Raw genomic sequence first — 16,580 nt, forward strand, 5'->3', positions numbered from 1 at the left:
ATGAAAACAGATAATAAAACGTCAATATTATCTGTATTCGTGTATTACATTGAAGTTTACATTCAATTGCACATTGTTATTTATTTCATTAAGTTTGAGAAAAAATATTTTGTATGGATGACCTGCATTTGGGAAACAAATATCGAATCTGTCAACTCCGTAATTGTTGAGTGTCTGCATTACCATTGTCTAAGAGAAAACCAATGTGCGAGAAGCAGTGAGTTTTAAAAAGAGTTGATATATGGATATAATATTATAAGCAAATAAAAAGAAAAAATTATTGAAACGAAACCTTTTCCCTCAATTTTTTTCTTCAATCAACGAAATAAAATTTTAAACTGTAAAAAAGTCGCGTAAATATTCTGCACGAAATATCATCATTCCTTCATTAACTTTCCTCATAATTATCTTTAATTACTTTTCTCAGATAATGGAATCACTATTTTCCACTGTATAAGTCGCATGTTGGGCTCCCTTTTTGGTGGATGTGTGGTCTTATGGTATGACACTCGCCTTTGAATCGGATGGTCCTGGCTTCGAGCCCCATTCTGAGTGGCGCATTGTTGAGTCCTTGGAAAGGGTTTTTAATTTACATTCTTTCACCGTGCTCAGTTGTAAAAAAAAGTACCTAGCGGGCAACAGCGTTGTCTCTTTCGGAAAAAAGAAATTGTAATATCGCCTAACTGGCGTCATGTCTCGTGCTACATGTTAGGTTTTGCTGTTGGCTAGAACACCTTGTAATGGGCTTTGAGCACATTTGGGGATATTGCTCTATATAAATGCTCAAATGTTTTTTTTTTCAAACTATGACTCTCACAGTATCTGTTACTGCCTCTATATCCTGGTAGTCATCCATGCCTGAATTGAGTGGGATTATGCATGTAATTCACCTTTCGCAAAGACCAAACACGGGTTACAGTTTGTATTGATTGTCATCCATCTGGAAATTGATCAAGGACAATATTGCTTAATTTTCTTGAAATTCGAGGAATCATTCTAATGAGTAACCGACGTAATTTTTTTTTAAGAAGAATAGTAACAGGATATGACTATACCCTACTTTTATTACTATAAACTAAAAACGGTTCAATAAAAAAAAAAACAGGTCTTTATTTAGATAATGATAATTTCAGTCTGCTATATTAAAACATATTTTTCCGCTTATATTAAGGATTATATAAAAACAACGTTAAAGTACATCATTGCGATTCTATATTATTCAATAAACCCATCAAAATAAAATACCGTAGATGAAATAGTTTTGAATTGAATAACTTAGATGTATAACTTTCAGAAAGTCGTAATTTTGAAATAACAACACCAATTGTTTGGCAAAAAAGTAATAAAGATAGATCCAATTACCTTCATTTTCTCAATTGATTAAATGATTTATCATATCTGTGATTGCTGCAAACTATTTAATTGGGATGAAAACAAAAATAATAAAACGTACATTACTGAAAATAAATCATACCCGTTTTTGGAGACAACTTTCAACATTAACTAACAATCAAAAATGTAACTTTCTCTTCATTGGAAATATCCCATAATCACTGTCTTTTGTCAATTTCGCGATTGAATATTTTACTGCAATCATCATTTGAAAATAAAAATACATTCGTGAGAGCGATGTCTCTTAAATTAGATAAACGGTAATTGTAAAATGATTGTTTTTAGATAAACACGACGAATTGAATTTATGCAAGCATACCTAGACTTTTGCATGTACCTCCCTTTATCTTTACGTACAATAATAGGTTTGTATTTCGTAATGGAATTACCTTGTGACATAGTTGCATGTCTGATATTGAAGAAACATTTTGATCCCAAGCCTCGAAGTCCCATTATGTTGATGTTTCGGAAAACGGAAGAAATCAATTTAATATGGAAATGGCAAACATTATCAAATTTGATTATTTTGTGTGTGTGGTTCCAGAAATTACAATCATTTTTCTACATAAAAAACATAGATAATAGTTTAACTTAAATTCGGCTATAAATTACGTAATTTCTAAATTTTAAAATGCGACCTTCAGTGACACTTTCAAAACAAGAGTTCAATATCCTTCAGCCTTTCCAAGGCTTGATAATACTGACAGGCTTCCTCTATATAGCATGTAATAACATGTAAAATATCACAGCAAAGGGGTTGTCTTTATCTATCTCAGAGAAAGCATAAAAGATTCGATAGATTTGTGGTTTAATCAATATTAGGCGTTAAAAAGTGTAAATAACAGCAGGATTTTCGATAACGACTATAGAAATAAAAGCTCCGTGTTGGTTAAAGTTAATCAACTGCAACTGTTGGGTTATTGTTTTTTAAACGTGTATGTCCATTATCTAATCTACACTCTAAAACTCATGCCAAATTTTGTTACTCTCGTCAAATTTTAAATGCCCGAATCCAAGGAGTTATCTTTGCCCACTGATGTGACTATGCGTGAAACAGGTGCCTCAACTTCAAAGTCGATTTTTTCAAAACTTGATATTTAAACTCTTATTTAAGATATCACAGCAAAAGGCGTGTCTTTATTTCTCTCAGGCGATTTTTCAAAACTTGATTTTTACACTCTTATTACTTCAAACGTGTTTATATCTTTGTAAAGATTCTACTACACATATTTATTGACTAATTGTTGTCACCCAGTGAGTTTTAATTCACTTTTTATGATAAGCAACGTCGGCTTATGTTTACTGAGCTGTACTCATGATTAAATATTTAGATCTGACAACAATGTAGTATTTAAATAAGTATTATAGCTCTGCACAACTCCATGTCCTAAAGTTTTATCATTTTAAACTTAATGAAAACCCAACACATTTTTGTTAACAATCACCGCACAAAGAGAGGGAAGAGAGGAAGACGATCTAACCAAAAATCTTCAATATAACCTAGATTCACAGAAAAAGTGACGACCATCAACAAAATAAATGACCAAAAAATAATGATCATAACAAAATAAAACAACATATATATCAAAACAACAGTCACCAACCTAACAAACTACCAAGACAGACTACAAAATATAGACGTATCGCGAGCATTAATAATTAACTTTCAAAGTATTTGGAAAAAAGAAAGAAGAACTGATGAACCTTATTGAAATTACAAATTCCGACACTATTATAGGGAACTGAAACCTGGCTAAATAACGAAATAGCAAACTGAATTTGGCATATCAGACATATTTGAAATGTATAGGATTGACAGAAAAAATCAATGCAAAAGACGAAAAGGGGATATTATGATAAGCATAAAGAAAACAATATATTGTCAAAATATCAAGTTTACCCAGGAATACAAAGTAGACTCACCCACTTTATTTTCCAAAATAACAATGAAAAAACAAGCCACCCCTCATAATAGGTACTGTGTAAAGAAACCCTGACAGAGATATTATTGAAACCATGAAAGAAATTTATAATAGTATAAAAAAATATCACAAAAATACATCAAGCCAACAATCTGGATTGGAAGGGATTTCAAGCTGCCAGACATAAATTAGGCGGATAGCTCGATTCAGAGTAACAGGTATCCAAAAGGGCTTAATTCAATGTTAAAAGACTATGACCTACAACAAAGTGTGAAGGAAAACACACGAGAAAACTCACTCCTTGACTCGTTTTATTTTACAAACCACCCACCACAAGGTGACAAATTATTATCTTACCTGGTCTTAGTGATCAAGATATAAAAACAAGTTAATAACCGTGTCAACCCTAAGAGAATAAGACAAGTAAAAATAAATATCTATATGTGGAATGATTCAAATATCCCTAAAATGAAGCAAGAAACGAAACATTTGCCAATTTATTCTCGTAAAAGTTTATAATCAACTCTGATATTTCTGACCAATGGGAACATTTTACCAGCAACATCAAATCTATCCTAAATGATAATGTCTCCCCCCCCCCCCCCCCAAATAAAATACAACTTCAAAAACTGACCAACCATGGATTAACATACAAACAAAGAGACTTGTTTAAAAAATAAACGAACTTTAACTTAAGGTAAAAAACAACAACTCTGAAAGAGCAAAAGACGACTTTACAATGATCTAATCGGAAACTTAAAGAGAATGTCGTAGAGTCCATAGTATGTTGATGAAATAAAAAACGATGAGAGGAAAATCAATTTTTAAAAACTCTGATCGTAAATCAAAAGTAAAAATAGAGGCAAATGTAGAATTGATACCCTCAAAGAAAAAAGGAACATTTCAATCCAATCCAAATTAACTCAAGTATATTGCTTATTTCAGTTTTATCCGATCCAACACTCACAAAGAATTATATTTCACATGCCGAAGACAACTTGGACATATCTATAATGGAGGACATCAAAATATCAAAGAGAGGTAACGCAAAGATTCTAAATGCAATTACGGAACACAAAGTAACTGGTCCTGATGATATACGAGGAAAATTAATTAAAAACTGTTCGGATGAACTAGCACCTATATTGACATACATTTTCCAGAGTGCACTTAGGTAAGGGATTTTATCTGAAGATCGAAAAAAGGAAAAATAACACCAATTTATAAAAAAAGGAGAAAATCTAAAGCAGAGAATTATAGACCAGTATCTATTACATCAATCACCAGTAAAATTCTGGAACATGTCATATTTTTTAACATTATGAATCATATAGAGATCAATAAAATATTAGAATCACAATATGGGTTTAGGAAAATAAAAGGGCATATGAAGCACAACTGATCACAACAATTAATGGCCTAGAATAAAACATAAATAAAAATTACAAATTAATGCCATTTTGTTATACTTCAGCATAGCTCTCGACAAAGTCCACCATCAAACATTGGCACTGAAATTGTGGGGATATCGAATACGAAAGAAATTATTCCAATGGATTATGTTCTTCTTGACCAATCAAAGAAAGGTAGTTGTCATGGATGGTGGGTCATCAGAGTCAACCAAAGTGGCGTCTAGTGTTCCTCAGGACACAGTTCTCGGCCCACTCCTATTCTTAATCTACATTAATGATATGGCAGATACACTTACACCAGTAACCCAAATTAGATTGTTTGCAGATGATAGCTTTCTATATCGGACAATAAGAAGTAAGCGTGACACAGAAATTCTTCAAGCCGATCTAGCTTACATTGTTGGGAAATAGAAAATGACATGGAATTCTATCCTCAGGAGTGCCAGGTTCTAAACTTCGTATACACAGAACAGGAGAAAAATCATACATTCAACATACACAATACATAGCAATGAATTATGATAACAGTATTTAAGCAATAAGTAAACACCGAGCAAAATAATGTCTTCCAATACTTATTTCGTCATATCTGTAAACCTGGCCTTGTCAACCAAGAGAAAAGTAGAAGCAATGCGACGCATCGAATCTTCAGTAATATCGCGGTACTTATCGCTTGGTTTATATCAAAACGTTAAAATGCAAAGTGTATTCATCCCCCGCTGCTAAAAAGAAAAATATATGAAATATTTCAAGGTCCACAATGGTAGGTAAATGTGGTAGACATGGTAGAGGAAGCATTGATATCAAAACTAAGAAGGAATTAAAATATTTAAAAAGTGACAGGGCAGAAAATAGAATAGACATATTCGCGGTGATCTAGAGTCGAACCCGAGACCTTATATGTATGGTAGTCTCTACTGGACAGCAAGAAAGATGATCTTTGCACTACAAGCAAGTGGAGTCCCGGTTTGATTTTCAATCGCGTGAAAGTTTTCATTCTCTATTGTCATCTGACACTTCCATTCTATTTTTATCAATTGATTTTCCGTGATGGGCAAACAAAGTCAGAGAATACCTTCTTCTTGCAGTAAAGCTCTTCTTCTTCCTCTTCTTCTTTCAGCTTATCCCGTATTTTGCAGGGTTCTTCTTCCTCTTCTTCTTTCAGCTTATCCCGTATTTTGCAGGGTTATAATGAATGCCACATCTCTGTGTATCTCGGTTCACACCATAATCTTCCTCCAAGCCCAGTTCTTTCATATCGTCCTTTACTCTGTCCATCCATTTAGTCTTTGGACGTCCCTTCTTCTCTTTTCCACTAATTGTTTATCCAAAACTTCCTTTCCCACATCCTCCCTCTCCTGTCTCTTAACGTGTCCGAACCATTTCAATCTATATTCTCTCATCTTTCTTGATAGATTTTTCACTTCAGCCAACTGAATTCGTTTATTTCTCACTTTATTTTCGTTGCCCAGCCAAGTGACAATCTCAACATCCTCATTTTGCCACCTCAAATTCTTTATCTTGTTTCTCTGTCGTAGCTGCTGTCTCTAATCCATATAACATTGTTGGTCTTACAAAAGATGAATATATTTTCTCTTCAGCTTTTAGGAAATTCGTTTGTGACACATAACTCTGTTTGCCTTCCTCCAATTATTCCCTGGATCCTCTTCTTAGCCTCCATCTCATTATCCCCATGTTTGTTTACAGTTGTTCCTAAGTATTTTAATTGGTTTGTCTCTGGCGCATCCTCTTCTCCTATCTTTATTGGTGGTTCTGTTCGTTGTTGTCCGGTGCACAAATACTCTGACTGCGATCTGCTTACCTTAATCCCCTCCTTTCCAACAACCGTATTCAGCCCTCCAGCTCCTTATCCGCCTCAGCTTTTGTATCATTCAAATGTACCACGTCATCCGCATACATCATGTTTCATTGTGCCTCACGCTGAATGTGTTCTTAAGAACATCCAATACTATTGCAAACAGCAGTGGGCTGAGAGCAGATCCCTATTGTTTCCTTCGTATATATCTTATATAGCATTGATATATTTATCTATTACCCCCTTGCTTAGACGTTGCCAAATTTTTTTCCTCTTTGTACCCAATCAAATTCTTTCTCCAGGTCACTGACCACACAATGCAATTCTCTTTGCTTTTCTCTATACTTCTCTGTGGTCACTTTTAGAGCAAATACATCATCTGTTGTACTTTTACCAGCAACGAATCCAAACTGCTCTTCACTTATGTCTACATCTTTTCTAATCCTCTAATCGATTACTCTTTCCCATGCCCATTGTATGCTCATTACGATTTGTAATGGAACCATTCTCAGGTAATTTCCAGGAAAATCTTAATGGTACATGAACCAATCGCATTCTCGGTGTCTTTGTGCATTACATGAACCATATCAAGTCAGAAAAAATGTCTGTCGCACCACAGGTTCAGAAAATTGTCTTGTGTACCTACTTGTTTTAATTGTGTTGTTTACAAGGCAGGTAGACACTTCTCTGACAGTTTAATACTTGCATATTGCAGGATTCTAGAAGTAGAAACTGTGTGTTTTTCCTAAATGCCTCTTGAAAAGAGTCCTTTAAGTCATTTATATTCAAATCAGTAAGAATTAAACTTTAAAAGGATTACGAGTGATATGGCTCCATCAAGTAATATCATCATATTGTCAATCTATTATAATATCGAATAGACAATAAAAATCTAACTGAATCAAAGCTCAGACATATTGATGTAAGAAAGATATTCTGTTATTGAAAGATTGATTTGACCAGGTTGTATTCAGTATCTCTTTGGCGTTATGGCGTGAGCTAAAGCCATGTGGGTGATTAAATGCAATGGCGTAATCACCCGACTGTTTCATATCTTTTATACTTTTTGAAATGTTTAATTTTTGTATTTTATAGCAATGAATTCTTGCAAACCGATAATAAACTATATCATTATGTCCGTCTTGTAGAAATATGGAGACAATACCTCGAAATATCAGTGCCATAGAACATGTCATTCCCACAGTAATGGACTCGGAGAGTGGTGAATTGGAGTGGGTTCTCAAAAGGCGTGGAATCATTAGCCAAAATGATTTCTTCACCTTGCAAACTATCTGCGATTACACCTCGCTGTTTGTCTGTTTAGTGGGCGTGATTACCAATGCTCTAAATATCAGGACATTTATATCCATGGGACTCAAAGACGGAGTGGTCATCACCCTTCTGGGGCTCGCCATTTCTGATTTTGGATTCACTTTTTGTGGAGTTGTCCAAAGTCAAGCAAATATACTATTCATTTTAGAAAGACTACAAAAGTTGGACGGTTTTTCAATACAACCCAAGATTTTTATTATGTGGGCAGCTAATTTGGGCATAGTATTTTACCAAGTAACTTCCATGACGACAACGTTTATATCACTTGCACGATGCATGTGTATTGCAATGCCGTTCAGATTCAAAGACTTTTTCACGAAGTCTAGATCAGTAATTGCTATATCTGTTTTCTTTCTGATTTCCCCGGCCTATTATGCTACCTTGCTGTCACACATGGGGGTTGAGCGTCAATTCGATCCTATAGTGAACAGAACTCGTTTCGTTCTGTGGCTATCAAGTAAAAGATCTGATATCCAGGACGTCACAAAGTTTGGTAATTTAATCATTTTTAACATCACTTCATGCACTGTCGTAACATTTTGTTTAATAGTTATGGCAAAACACCTCAGACAGTCAGTCAAATTTAAATATACGTTTACCACAGGACCAATTGGAAAAGGCTCTACGAAAAAATTGGACAACAAATGGACAGGCAAAGAACTACAGGTATTTATCTTCCTATATATATTTTGTTAAAATCGTAATTTAAATTTTTAAAAATCATTAACATTGATTTTTTAAATAAGCTACGTGTGTTAAAATTACTATCTGTTATCGAAATAGTTTGTACAATTATTATATCGCTTATATCCCATTTCCTAAGTTAGAGACCAATATAGGCTCAAGGACTGGGGCGAGGGAATAATTCTGTCGTTGTTTTAAAAAACACAGTGCACGCAATGGTAACCAAATAGCACGTACAGTGTTTTTCAATAAAAACGACAGAAATATTAATGAGATAGTTGTTGACGACAATGCAATTCTCTGTGTCACTTCAAGAATGTGGACCGTACTCTCCATAGCTGCTGTTTGTAGCTGGTATTTAGAGAATCATTAAGAAATAATGTTCAAGTATGATTTATTTGAGTCTTATTTCATTCATTCCGCCATTACCTTCAAGATTCAGATTACTCGAAGGTCGTACTCAAGGTCGTACTCAAGGTCGTAGTATTTGTGACTTTCTTGCCCTCTGTCACATTTAGTTCACAGTAATAAAAGTTACACGTACACGATCATGGCTTTTTGGTTTATTCTGATCTAGGTATCAATGCCAGGCAAAATAGGTGTCTGTCAACTGAAATATTTTGTCGTATAAAATTATATCTCTATATGGATGTGTTTATACATGCCTGAATTCGCATAAAATGAACTGTTACTCATCGGATTAAAAATTACTTTTTCTTTCAAAGTTACACTAGACTAGTTCAACATTGGCGCAATATTTATTTTGCTGTTTACATTAACTCCTCATTTCCAGCTAAGACAATAGTGTGGGCTCATTTCTGAAGCAAAGTGAGTACTCATAGAGTAATTATAACCAGAAATCAAGTAAGTAGAAAAGTGCCATAGAGGATAAAGACAATAGAGGATTAAAAACTGTCTAGCCAAAGATTCAACTCCCCATTGCCGCAAAGTTTTGATTCTCTTTTGTCTTCTGGTACATTTCTTCACTTCATTTCTTGTTATTATCAAAATAAGTGCCTGCTGTACTCACTTTACTGAATTAATATTCACCCAATATCGTAGCTTACTCACTGGTCCAATAGTCTCCATGTTATATGTTTGTGCTGTCGTATCCAGAACAACGCTGGTGGTGTTGTGAGTATTTTACCTAAACGCGTAGCATCAGCATACATTACGGGAATGCGTTTTGTCACCAATTGTGTTCCTTTGTTATTTCCAGCTGAATGTACGATATAATGAGGTCAACTCTGATGGGAAAAAAATATTTGAAAAGGCTTGATGACATCTGCGAACGAACAAAAATTACGAATCATAAAGCACATAAAATCAATAAGTCACAAAAACATATTGAGCTTTTATATAGCGCAATATCGACAAATAATGGTCAAAATGCTTTTACAAAGGCTTCCTAGTCAATAGCAACGCGTAACATGTAGGACGAGACATGACGCCTGTTGGGCGATATTTCAAAAACATTTTCCGGCCGAGACAGCGATGTTAACGGCCGGGTACTCATTTTACTCCTGGTTATGGTGAATGTGAGTAAGAGGTTTTTCCAAGGACTCATTTTACGCCGCTTAGAGTGGATTCGAACCCTTGACCTTCTGATCCGAATACGAGTGTCATACCTTAAGTCCTAAGACTTAGCCAGTCAACAATGAGACAACAGACAAAATATAGTTTTTACTCACTGATCAAGGGACTGAATCAAGTAGCGAATGCAATCACTCTATAAATAGTAATAAACAAAAATGAAGATAACAGCTTTAAAGAGAAACAAAATACCAAAACACGGAACGATTCGGGCTCAAAACCCTTTTTCAGCCAACAACAAAATACAATAGATAATTAACTTTAAAAAACCTGATTGATAACAGAGAATTGGGAAGGTCCTCTCTGTTGAAGAAAATCCAAGATTATGTTCCTTTTTGAAGGTGATATATTCATTTTTGTTTATTACTTTTTACAGTCAACAGCATCTAGCATCTTACTATCACTTCCACTCTTTAAAGCAAAGTATTCTAATTCTTTACTATCCCAGCTTTAGTTCTTAGTTCTTCTGTTAACGAATTTCTATTTTATTGTTCTTGGATGAATAAAGTATATTATTATTATCATTATTATTATTATTATTATTATTATTATTATTATTATTATTATTATTTATTATTATTATTATTATTATATTATATTATTATTATTATTATTATTATTATTATTATTATTATTATTATTATTATATTATTATTATTATTATTATTATTATTATTATTAATTATTATTATTATATATTATATTATTATTATTATTATTATTATTATTATTATTATTATTATTATTATTATTATTATTATTATTATTATTATTATTATTAATCATTTTTTTCAATTATTTACTATTTCTGTTTTGTTTTTGTTTCTTTTTCTATTATGTACAGGTGGTGAGGCAAGTCTTTATTCTGTGCTTCATCTACACAGTCAGCACAATACCAAATGCATTCATTTCTGTGTACAGATTAATAGAAGATGATTTTGACTTTGGAAAAAGACTACAAAATTCCTACGTCCTCGCTAACTCTGTCGGAGCGATTCTGACACAGATCAACTCAGCAACAACGTTTCCTGTCTATTATGTGTACAATTCTAAATTCAAATCCCATTTAACTTCATGCTGGTCCAGATCTAAAAAGTGACACAGGAATATTTCTTTTCAGTGAAATATCGAGTTATTTAAAATTCTAGACAATAAGAGGTTTGCACATATTGTTTACAGGTCTGATAACAGAACGCAATAATGGGATTGATTTAACATCGTTATAATTGACAATGTTTTACGTTGGTGTGAGAGTATTTCACTTACAACAATGACTCCATAACAATTTGGGTTGTCAGACCTGCAAGTTGAGCACCCGTCGACATAAGAATATTAGCAAAAAGGATTATAACTGAGTTTTTTTTAAAAAAGAAAACGCTCATTGCAATATAATTGTCATTTCAACACTCTTGTGAAGAAATAAATATATATTTTACCTGCTATATTAAAGGGTCTGTATCTAGGCTTGCATTTTTTTCCAATCGTCTGTGGGCTGTTTACTCCGAGTAATAGGCAAGCACATAAGATGGTTATGCCAAAATATATTTTATTTTAAACTTTCGAGTCAAAATTAAAACACTTGAATGTTTATTGGACTAGTTTTTATAAACTATACGATTACAAACAAAATTTTCAAAAGTGTATGCATGCACTGTATGATGATTGAAGAAATGTAGGCTCATCTATCAGATAATCGTTAAAAAGGCATCCATGTCGATTGCTTGACAAGCATATCAACAAAATGTCACAGAGGAACTATCAATTTACAATGGCACGAGCCATGTGAGGAGTTGTCGCCCTTGGACAACCACTTCTCTTGATGTCGATTGTGTTAGTTTTCTCATCACATAATCTTTTCAAAGAGATCTTTATTTAAAAACGAAAGTGTAGCTTTTACAAAAACCCAGCTGCATTGCGCTAAAAGGGTATTGAAAAAAATGCTGATACAGATTCATTTTAACAATAATCTAAACTTCGCTCAGTTCTCATTAAAATGATCTGCAAACAATCGCGTCCAGAATTTGTTAGTTGAACATTTTTGAAATCAATGACACACAAATTACATCCAGAAAAATGAAAGCTTTGATTATGCGCAAGCTTTGGGCATACACTACGTTGGTAACAACAATGTGAACACCATCCAACGAATTTCTAGAGTAGTTATAAGAATTTTCTTTAAAATCCACATACCAACCGTGAGTGAGACAGTCAAATTTGACCACTTCTGTGTATCAAGCTAATAGGTTTCAACAGTCGTGACGTCACTTCCCTGGTAATGACGCATAGTAACTTAGTAACTGATTCTAAACTATCAGAACAATGGCGGAATGAAATACCACTCCGACGAACTTAAAAGTGTATCCAGAGGAGAAAAACAATATGAATCCGATCATTTTGACTTTTATACATTCTGATCATGACATGTGAAAACGTTCTAGCCAGCACGAAGAATACAAAGTTCCGATTTTCTTGTTTAGAACTAAGCTGCTCGTTGCTGGGCGGACGTGACATCAGACTATGAATCCAATTGCTATTCACTGATGAACATTTTATGCCATTAGTTGTTTTTAAACAACTAACATGGTATTATTATTATTCACTTTGGGGGGGGGGTGACAGAACTTTTGAACCGCGGTAAATTTTGATACTATAAGTATACTTTAAAAACGCATAACAGCGCCAGACGGATATAACTAACAAAACTACAACTAACAAAACTATGTGTAACCTTAAACGTTTATAGTTTGCTTTATACAATTTAGTGAGTGCTACTCATATTAATGGCTGGCTAAAAACAATAACAAAAAAGTTGACTGACATCAAATTTGATTTTATCTATAAACGTTTAAGTTTTAAATTTGTTTTGTGTACGTAATAACCGTCTGGCGGATGTTGTGGCTAAATTACCTTAGCGCACAGCATCAATACTGACCTCGTTGTTTTAAGAGGAAACAAAGTTGAGCGTTACTCCAACATGATCTTAGAAACTAATGTCGTCCCTACTGCGGGGCTAACGTAAATGACTGAATATTCTCTAACATGACGAAGCCGGGACAACGCTGCAATATATATAAATATGTCATCACTTTTTAGAGGAACAAAATTTTGAGGTTTTTTTCTGGGTCATACATTGGCAAACGAACATCCATTTTCAACTGACCAAAATAGTGATGTGAGGGTGGTTTGCTAAGATCGTACTTGTAAATATGATTTTAGTCAATATGAAAATATCCGTTTATGAAGTGCCAATTCACAAGACAAATTTTCATATGCCCGACATATAATTACTGCATTGTATTTTAACCTATGTAAGCTTTAAAAGTTATACAACGTAAACATTAAAGATAGTGGAATTATGTTCGTTCACTTGGTTCAGCACTTAATTCTGAAGCCAAATGTCAGTTTCGATCTTCTTAAGAGCAGTGATTGGATAGTTATGTGTTGTCACTCTTTTTCAATAGAAAGCCATAACAGAAGTCTTGTCATTTTCCACATCCAAGCAGAAATGAAGGTTGTGACAATTCATAGATTTAAACTCTTATCATGAAGAACTCACTTCCCTCACTCAGATCAGAGTGACATGATAAATTATCTGGTATATGGCGGATTTTATTGGACTCTGAGATCAAAACAAGTCATGGAAAATCATCAGTTTGTTTGATTTGTATAATTCTGAAGATTGTTTTTCAACCCATTGCAGCTGGATTGTTGTAAAAGCTACACTTCCATTTTAAAAAGCCCTCTATGAAAAGATTGTATGATTATAAAACTATCAAACTCGACACAAAGTCATTCAAACATGATTTTTATCCAAAGCCAGTAGAAACGTCTAAGTCATTTGGTTACTCATATTCTATTACTTGTGCTAATCACTTACTTACTATCCAGCGTTGTCCTCACTGGAGTTCGCTCCCCGAACTCTGCGATGACAATTTAATGTCTGCCCATTCCTCCCGTTTGTTGACGGTATCGTACAACTGTCTTCATTTATTTCTGTCCATTCAAGGATATTCTTTTATAACTAGGCCTGGGTCTTCCTCTTCTTCGTTTGCCCTATATTTCAATATGGTGCATGAATTTCGCATTTGTGGCCAAAAAAAAATGAGTTTTCTCCTTTTGATGATATTTAGTACATAGTTCTGGCAAAACGTCCAGCTCTCCCAGCATGCTGTTATTTGTTCTTTTTTCCCTCCAGCTTATCCTCATCATCCTTCTGTAAAACCACCATATGATATAAAAATAGTTCACATTGATAAGCAGATGTTTATCCCGTTCACAGCAGTCAAATGTGTCAGTGCCTGACCTAATCAGTCGGAAGGTGACAATTTTGGATGTGCAATTTTTCATTTTCTGAGAGAATATGCTCCCCAGAGCATTTTAATCTTTATTTGAAGTAAATCGGGTGATTTTTCATAAAGTTATGGTCAGATGAATGGGAAAGGTAGCTAGCAACTTTTCTCAAATGTCATACTTTTTCAACTGTAAAAAAATATTTAGAGTGAAATTAAGTTTTGATATTTCCCGAAGATGTATTAAAAGGGTTGATTCAATCACTTATGTTAAGAACTCATTTTTTTACAAAATTGACCTTCTAACTAAACTTTGCAATATCTCAGTTCAAACCTTTTCACCATTCGACTGATTGTGTCATTCGCTGTAACAAAATATGAACCAAAAAGAAATGTCTGACCTGCCTTCTTATTTTTTTTAATCGTAGTTTTAGGATATAAAAATAGAAGTCGCTATACTTATCTTTACAGATCAATAATTTACCCTCACAATGATGAAATAGCACTTCGAAAAGCTTAAAATTATGCACTTTAGCATCAACCTTCCTTTTCACTAAGTTTTGATGAGTTAGAGATACTCATGACGGGCAAGAGATTGAGTGTGTGGTCAATGAATCGTGTAATTCTTGTCTACTTAACATACACCTATCCATTCGGGGTTTTTTTTTTTTGTTTAATTCTTGAAGCCCGGACAATGGCAATAATAAGAAGCTTGGATTTGAGAGAGGTGTCATGAAACGTCCATTTCATCTGTTTTCGTAATTAAATTGAAGCTTACAGTCAATTTCACATTGTTATTTATTTCTTCGAGCTTCGAGCAGCAACACTTACATTACCCATTTAGAGGTAACATATTATCTATTTCAAATCATATTAATATTCTCGCGTTTTAAAATCCGGTTACAACTAGTGCCGCGCTGAGGACCGGTCCTTGGACGGTCCCACGGTCTTTTAGCTGTGAACCGGAGACCGGTCCCATAGGGGAAGACCGGCGCCGGTCCTCACTTCTTATCACCTTTCAACGGTCTCGCGCCATAGCCTACTACTTTCCCAGCGATTCGTTGCCTCGGTTGCCTATCTTCCACCAATCACCACCCATCCCACTTAATTAATCGCACCCACCCCCCTTTGCCATACACTAAACGACACAGACGACCATAGAGGCAGACGACCACCTCCCTCCACTCCGCAAACCGCCCTTTCGGGTGTGAGATGGGGGGAACAGGAGGCGCACGCCTTGGACGATTCCATTATACGGGGTAAATTTCAAAATTTACTACACCATAATGATCGCAATGACAATGATCTATGATGAAGGCATGACCCTCTTTCTAATGGGTTATTGTTTGAAATGCATGTGACTACTAAAGATGTGTGTGTTTGTGTGTGTGTGTGTGTGTGTGTGTGTGTGTGTGTGTCGAACCTAGCAAGTAGCAAGTCCGATTTTTTGTTTTCTTTTGTCCATTTCTTGTCACCACTCCTTTCTATCGCATTGTTGTCATTTAAAATAATACAATAATATTAAAATTTCGTTTGGTGTTTTAACTAATCAAATAATATGAGTTTCATTAGTTTCTTCCTTCCAAAAAAAACCCAGTTTTAACGTCTGTATTTTAAATAAGTCCAATAGAATATTTGTGGACCCCGATAGCTCAGTTGATAGAGCACTCTCTTTATACGCAAAGGGCCAGAGATCGATCCCGGGTGCAGTCGAGTTTTTTCTGAATCCCTGTCTACTCAGCAGTGAATGGGTAGCTGGGTTTGTTAGATCTGGCGAAAAGTCACCATGGACCCCACTTATTACTTATTAACTTATTACCGCCGCATCCACCCCCTCTTATTATAACTTCACGTTACTCTCTTACTCTTCAATGCTCGCTGCCCTCTAATGTGTGTGTGTGTGTGTGGGGAGGGGGGGGGTAGGAGTTGCGTGTGTGTATCAACGCCACGAACAACTCGATCAACGCCTTGGACGATGCCATTATCTCCGTTAATGGGGATAAGTTTCAAATTTTATTAAATTATCGAAGTAACATTGAAGTACGGTGAGCAAATAAAGAAGGCATCACCCCTCTTCTCTAATTTAGGTTACAATTTGAAATGAGTGTGACTACTCCGTGTGTTTTACTCCTGTAGACCA

The 16,580-nt window shown here is 34.6% G+C and overlaps 1 protein-coding gene across 2 annotated transcripts; it reads left to right on the plus strand.

Annotated features, from left to right (window-relative positions):
- The first annotated feature begins 2,031 nt into the window (after positions 1 to 2,031).
- Positions 2,032 to 11,600, plus strand: LOC144966706 (uncharacterized). 2 transcript variants are annotated; one of them, XM_078903471.1, is made up of 3 exons: positions 2,032 to 2,127; positions 7,691 to 8,540; positions 10,996 to 11,600. In XM_078903471.1, the coding sequence occupies exons 2-3, from the start codon at positions 7,695 to 7,697 to the stop codon at positions 11,248 to 11,250; spliced, it is 1,101 nt and encodes a 366-aa protein (XP_078759597.1). In that variant the 5' UTR covers positions 2,032 to 2,127; positions 7,691 to 7,694; the 3' UTR covers positions 11,251 to 11,600. The 2 variants fall into 2 exon arrangements, with proteins under 2 accessions (XP_078759597.1, XP_078759598.1); XM_078903472.1 differs by having other exon boundaries at positions 2,050 to 2,117.
- The last annotated feature ends 4,980 nt before the right edge of the window (positions 11,601 to 16,580 follow it).

This window comes from Berghia stephanieae, chromosome 2 (assembly GCF_034508935.2).
Source record: "Berghia stephanieae isolate SIO BIC M18660-M18661 chromosome 2, UCSD_Bste_1.3, whole genome shotgun sequence".
NCBI classification, from domain to species: Eukaryota; Metazoa; Mollusca; class Gastropoda; order Nudibranchia; family Aeolidiidae; genus Berghia; species Berghia stephanieae.